At 41.0% G+C, this 6,000-nt stretch overlaps 1 protein-coding gene across 1 annotated transcript; it reads right to left on the reverse strand.

The window, feature by feature from the left end:
• Positions 1–2,562: 2,562 nt before the first annotated feature.
• Positions 2,563–6,000, reverse strand: LOC115161452 (small ubiquitin-related modifier 3). The gene is made up of 4 exons (XM_029712441.1): positions 5,865–6,000; positions 4,129–4,257; positions 3,874–3,945; positions 2,563–3,744 (listed from the first exon to the last, which is right to left on the reverse strand). The coding sequence occupies exons 1-4, from the start codon at positions 5,883–5,885 to the stop codon at positions 3,625–3,627; spliced, it is 342 nt and encodes a 113-aa protein (XP_029568301.1). The 5' UTR covers positions 5,886–6,000; the 3' UTR covers positions 2,563–3,624.

The following is a 6,000-nucleotide window of genomic DNA, read 5'->3' on the forward strand; positions in this document are numbered from 1 at the left end:
TGTAGACAGACTGATACATGTTGGATAGTGTCTTGATGCTGTATTGTTTGTCCTTCATGTTCTAATACTTTAATGTTGCCCCTTCCTTGTGTTTTTTGTAATAAATAATTATAAAAATAAATAAATAAAATAAAAGCATATAATACTTGAAAAAATATATCTAAAAAAAAAAAACTCTCCTTCCAGACTCACATTAAGCATCTCCAATCCAAAATTAAATCTAGAATCGGCTTCCTATTTCACAACAAAGCCTCCTTCACTCATGCTGCCAAACATACCCTCGTAAAACTGACTATCCTACCGATCCTTGACTTCGGTGATGTCATTTACAAAATAGCTTCCAACACTCTACTCAGCAAACTGGATGCAGTCTATCACAGTCCCATCCGTTTTGTTACCAAAGCGCCTTATACTACCCACCACTGCGACCTGTATGCTCTCGTTGGCTGACCCTCACTTCATATTCGTCGCCAGACCCACTGGCTCCAGGTCATCTATAAGTCTATGCTAGGTAAAGCTCCGCCTTATCTCAGCTCACTGGTCACCATAGCAGCACCCACCTGTAGCATGCGCTCCAGCAGGTATATTTCACTGGTCATCCCCAAAGCCAACACTTACTTTGGCCGCCTTTCCTTCCAGTTCTCTGCTGCCAATGACTGGAACGAATTGCAAAAATCTCTAAAACTGGAAACACTTATCTCCCTCACTAGCTTTAAGCACCAGCTGTCAGAGCAGCTCACAGATCACTGCACCTGTACATAGCCCATCTTTAATTGAGCCCAAACTACTACCTTTTCCCCTACTGTATTTATTTATTTTATTTATTTTGCTCCTTTGCACCATATTATTTATATTTTAACTTTTAACTTTCTTCAAACTACAAATCTACCATTCCAGTGTTTTTCTTGCCATACTTTATTTACTTTGCCACCATGGCATTTTTTTGCCTTTACCTCCCTTATCTCACCTCATTTGCTCACATTGTATATAGTCTTATTTTTTTCTACTGCATCATTGATTGTATGTTGTTTTACTCCATGTGTAACTCTGTGTTTTTGTATGTTGTCGAACTGCTTTGCTTTATCTTGGCCAGGTCGCAATTGTAAATGAGAACTTGCTCTCAACTTGCCTACCTGGTTAAATAAAGGTGAAATAAAATAAAATAAAAAAATATTATTACTTACCCTCTTGCTCTTTTGCACCCCAGTATCTCTACTTGCACATCATCATCTGCACATCTATCACTCCAGTATTAATGCTAAATCGTAATTATTTTCGCCTCTGTGGCCGATTTCTTGCCTTACCTCCCTACTCTTCTACATTTGCTCACACTGTACATAGATTTTTCTACTGTATTATTGACTGTATGTTTGTTTTATTCCATGTGTAACTCTGTGTTGTTGTATGTTGTCGAACTGCTTTGCTTTATCTTAGCCAGGTCGCAGTTGTAAATGAGAACTTGTTCTCAACTGGGCCACCTTGGTTAAATAAAGGTGAGATAAAAATAAAAAATAAATAAAAATTGAAGTGAATGAGTTTCTACCTACTCAGGGGGTCATATTGAATTTGACGATGTAACAAGTAAAATCAAGAGAATTCCTACAAGTATCGAAACAGTGTAGAGTTTCACTGCCCACAGTCATTGAAAAGGTGATTTTTGTAGTAAAATGACTAACAATAGCTAGGCTTCCTTTAATTTATGGCCACGACTTACCATCATTTCTAGACAGGCTTTCAATTTGTGCATTGCAACACTGTACCGTTTGACAGCACACACACACTTGTTGAAAATGTGTTATTCTTTTTAGATATGAGTATAACTCTTCATTTCATGGCTACGAGATAGTCATTTTATTGACCTGTATCGGCTGTTGGTCGAGTTGTTCAACTATCTCATATAGTCTCGGGAGTCTGAGCTCGCAGAAGTAATATCTGACCTATTAGCTGCTTGCTTTGGAAAACGGCCACTACTTTCAACACATACACAAAACTTCCCGAGTGGCGCAACAGTCTAAGGCACTGCATCTCAGTACTAGAGGCGTCACTACAGACCCTGGTTTGATTCCAGGCTGTATCACAGCGGTCTAAGGCACTGCATCTCAGTACTAGAGGCGTCACTACAGACCCTGGTTTGATTCCAGGCTGTATCACAGCGGTCTAAGGCACTGCATCTCAGTTCTAGAGGCGTCACTCCAGACCCTGGTTTGATTCCAGGCTTTATCACAACTGGCAGTGATTGAGAGAGAGATTGCCTAGTTAAATAAAAACTGCCTCAAGAAAATGCTCAAGAAAAAAAAAAACTCTTAAGTGACGACAGCACCCCTTGCTGGAAGTAGTGTAGCGTCAAACACAGCCGTCTCAGAACACATTTGCTGGACTTGCTCTAGCATTGTGTTAAGTGAACGACCAAACAGTTGATTACCATCCATGTACTTTTTCCTATTAGATCAGATGTGCGGTTTGAAAATTTCCCATCGTCCCTAAAAATGGCCTCGGAAGACAGCAACAGTCTTTCGGCACTCCTCATACAACAGCCAAAAGGAATCACACAAACAAGGTAGCTGAGTACCAAACTATATTTATTGTATACAGTAGTAAAAGACAATGTACAAATCATTAAGAGCAACAGAAAGATCAGTGGACCCGTGCTACCTATTCAAGTCCACAACAACCGTCTGAAGGCAGCTGGGAAGATTCATCAAGTCTGATTATAGATACAGGCTAAACAAAAAAAAGGTCAAAGGTCGTTGAAGTCATGGTGGATTCCCTTTTATTTTGTCATAAAATAGTTATTCAGTGGGATGGGCTAAAAGCAAGAGCTTAACTACTTCCCTTAAATCTGTGGAAAGAAAGGCGGGATAGAAACCAAACAGACTTGTGAAAGGTAAGTTGCATCCTTTCAAGCGATGTTGAAAAATAGACCTGAAACTTGACCCTTTTCTATCATAGGCATTTCTGTTTACTTCCGATAGCCTTTGTTCCAGAGAGACACAGCCTTTGTTCCAGAGAGACACAGCCTTTGTTCCAGAGAGACACAGCCTTTGTTCCAGAGAGACACAGCAATTCAATCTAAATGGAACCCCCATTTACCAATATTCCTTCAACACATTGTACAGGTTTAAAATGACAATTGATCACTTGGACTGTATATTTTGCAAAATGTACTTAACAGCAGACAAAAAACCTAAAAAAATACACATCATTTTGCATATTATGAGACCTGTTCAACACTAAGTCCCTCAACCTATGGTAGATTTAATACATGTCCCAAATGGCACCCTATTCACCATATAGTGCACTACTTTGTTTAGTGTAGTGCACTATAAGAGGAATAGGGTGCCATTTAGGACAAATCCTGAATGAGTTGAACCCTCCCCATTGTCCCGTGTGTGAAACAAACACACATTCTCCAAAACATGATTCCAAGCAGTTTATAGTCCATCCTCAATACGAATATAAACAAGACATTTGTGAATTGGTGGCATGAAATCCAGCTTGCGATCATGAAAAGGATAAGACCATGGCTACGAGCAGATCGATCACAAAATACAAAAAAAAAGCGGAACAATTATTTAATAATAATAAAAAATAAAAAGTTGCTGCTCTTCAACTGTGTTTCTGTCCTCAGAGGGAGAGGAGACTCAGAGGGGTCCATACACCTTTAAGAGAAGCCTCCGAGAGGAAGGACCCTCCTCCGGTCTGTTGTTGAAATACATCAATGGTGTCCTCGTCTTCCATCTCAAGCTGCCAACACAAATACATAGAACGGTCAGTAAGTCTCAAAATAACTTGTAAACTCCACCTGTGCATGTCATCACTTCTTTTGAATCTTTTGCATTGAAGAGGACTACACCGAAAGTGAGCGTCACCTACCTGTGCAGGTGTGTCAGTCTCGTTGATTGGCTGTCCGTCAAATCGAAACCGTATCTGTCTAATTGACAAACCCTGAAATAAAGACGAGGGTAGAGATTATAATATAGAAAGAAAAACCCTGTCAGGCTCATCTAGCAAGTTACTGTGGTCAGGAGTTGCCCTGTAATGTTGTACAATCAGCCTCAAAAGCTTAACATTGTCTTACGTGACGCAGAAAAGTAGTCGGACGAATGTAAACTTTAAGGACAGCCTCACCTGTCTTTCGCAGTACGCCTTCATCAGCTTGCTGAGCGGAGTGTGCCGTTTAATTTTGAACTGGACTACTGACCCATCTTGACCCGCAACCTTTAGGTTGATGTGGTCGTTTTCAGTCTTCACTCCTTCCTGAAAAAACAGTGGAGAGGGTACATTTCCCTGGTTTATATCAAATCAAAATGTAATTTTATTGGTCACATAACACATGGTTAGCAGATGTTAATGAGAGTGTAGCGAAATGCTTGTGCTTCTAGTTCTGACAGTGCAGTAATATCTAACTAGTAATCTAACAATTCCCAACAACTACCTAACACACACATCTAAAGGGGTGAATGAGAATATGTACATATAAATATATGGATGAGCGATGGCCGAACGGCATAGGCAAGGTGCAATAGATGGTATAAAATACAGGTGATATGAGTAATGTAAGATATGTAGACATTATTAAAGTGGCATTGTTTAAAGTGACCAGGTCTCAATGTAGGCAGCAGCCTCTCAGAGTTAGTGATGGCTGTTTAACAGCCCGATGGCCTCGAGATACAAGCCACGGCCTCGAGATAGACGCCGGTTCCACAGCCTCGAGATAGACGCCGGTTTAACAGCCCGATGGCCTCGAGATAGAAGCCGGTTTAACAGCCCGATGGCCTCGAGATAGAAGCCGGTTTAACAGCCCGATGGCCTCGAGATAGAAGCCGGTTTAACAGCCCGATGGCCTCGAGATAGAAGCCGGTTTAACAGCCCGATGGCCTCGAGATAGAAGCCGGTTTAACAGCCCGATGGCCTCGAGATAGAAGCCGGTTTAACAGCCCGATGGCCTCGAGATAGAAGCCGGTTTAACAGCCTGATGGCCTTGATATAGACGCCGGTTTAACAGCCTCGAGATAGATGCCGGTTTAACAGTCTGATGGCCTCGAGAGAAGCCGGTTTAACAGTCTGATGGCCTTGATATAGCTGTTTTAACAGCATCTCGGCGCCCAGCTTTATAGCTACAGTTTAACAGTTAATGTTATGCATTAGACAGAGCAAACTTTTTGGCTAAAATGAAAGCATCTCAACAGGCATTGTAACATGAAGATGTTAGCTAGCTAGTTAAAGCAACTACAACTCCATCTAATAAAGCTACGTTAGCTACCAAGCGGTGCACATTGCTAACGGTTTTATTTCAAAATGTACCTTCATTTTAGCAGAGTCCCATTGGGACAAAGTTGTAAGGGAGCCCTGCATCTCACAATTACACAACATTTTCACAAAAACGGCAGTGTAGGACGAGCATAACAGTACTGGTAGGTTGATGAGTTCACAGTCTGACGGTGAGTTAATATCTTTGTTTGGTGTCAAACATTTGTGTTTAGCTTTTTAGCTAGCAATAGGTTAGCAGCTCAAATCTAACGTTAGCATGCTAGCTAGTTAGCTCAAAAAGCCGCAAAGAGAAAACGACGTTGGTCTCTACTCCAATGGGCGAAAGAAAATAAGTCACAATGGCGCTGTTTCACTGAAAACCCATCACCTTATAAAACATAAATAGATAATTGTACACAACGTCTAGGCATACATCTCAGGTAACTGGCTAGCTAGCCTATTTTCTACACGCAAAACGTCCACAACTCGAACAACCTTTGTTTTGTCTTTTTACCCGCTCAAATCGGAACCTGGCAAACTAACGTTAGTACGCTCGACAAGCACAATACAAGGAAATATAGAAAACATTCAATCGCACACAAAACATTTCTTACCTTTGGCTTTTCTTCAGACATTGTGTAGCTAGTTAATGCTCTGAGATTTACAAATGTATAGACAGATTGATAAATGTTTGCGCTCTCTTTCCCCCAAACTCTCCGTCTTCTGTTTGCCGACCAGGAGCGCGCATAG

The sequence above is a fragment of the Salmo trutta genome, chromosome 24 (genome assembly GCF_901001165.1).
Source record: "Salmo trutta chromosome 24, fSalTru1.1, whole genome shotgun sequence".
NCBI lineage: Eukaryota > Metazoa > Chordata > Actinopteri > Salmoniformes > Salmonidae > Salmo > Salmo trutta.

Bases quoted from the DNA above. Each gene is read 5' to 3' on its own strand.
- LOC115161452 (XM_029712441.1), bottom strand. From the start codon at position 5,885: ATGTCTGAAGAAAAGCCAAAG. The intron at 4,258-5,864 runs GTAAGAAATGTT...CTGTTTTTTCAG, and splicing joins TGTCTGAAGAAAAGCCAAAG to GAAGGAGTGAAGACTGAAAA. The intron at 3,745-3,873 runs GTAGGTGACGCT...TTGTGTTGGCAG, and splicing joins AGACTGACACACCTGCACAG to CTTGAGATGGAAGACGAGGA.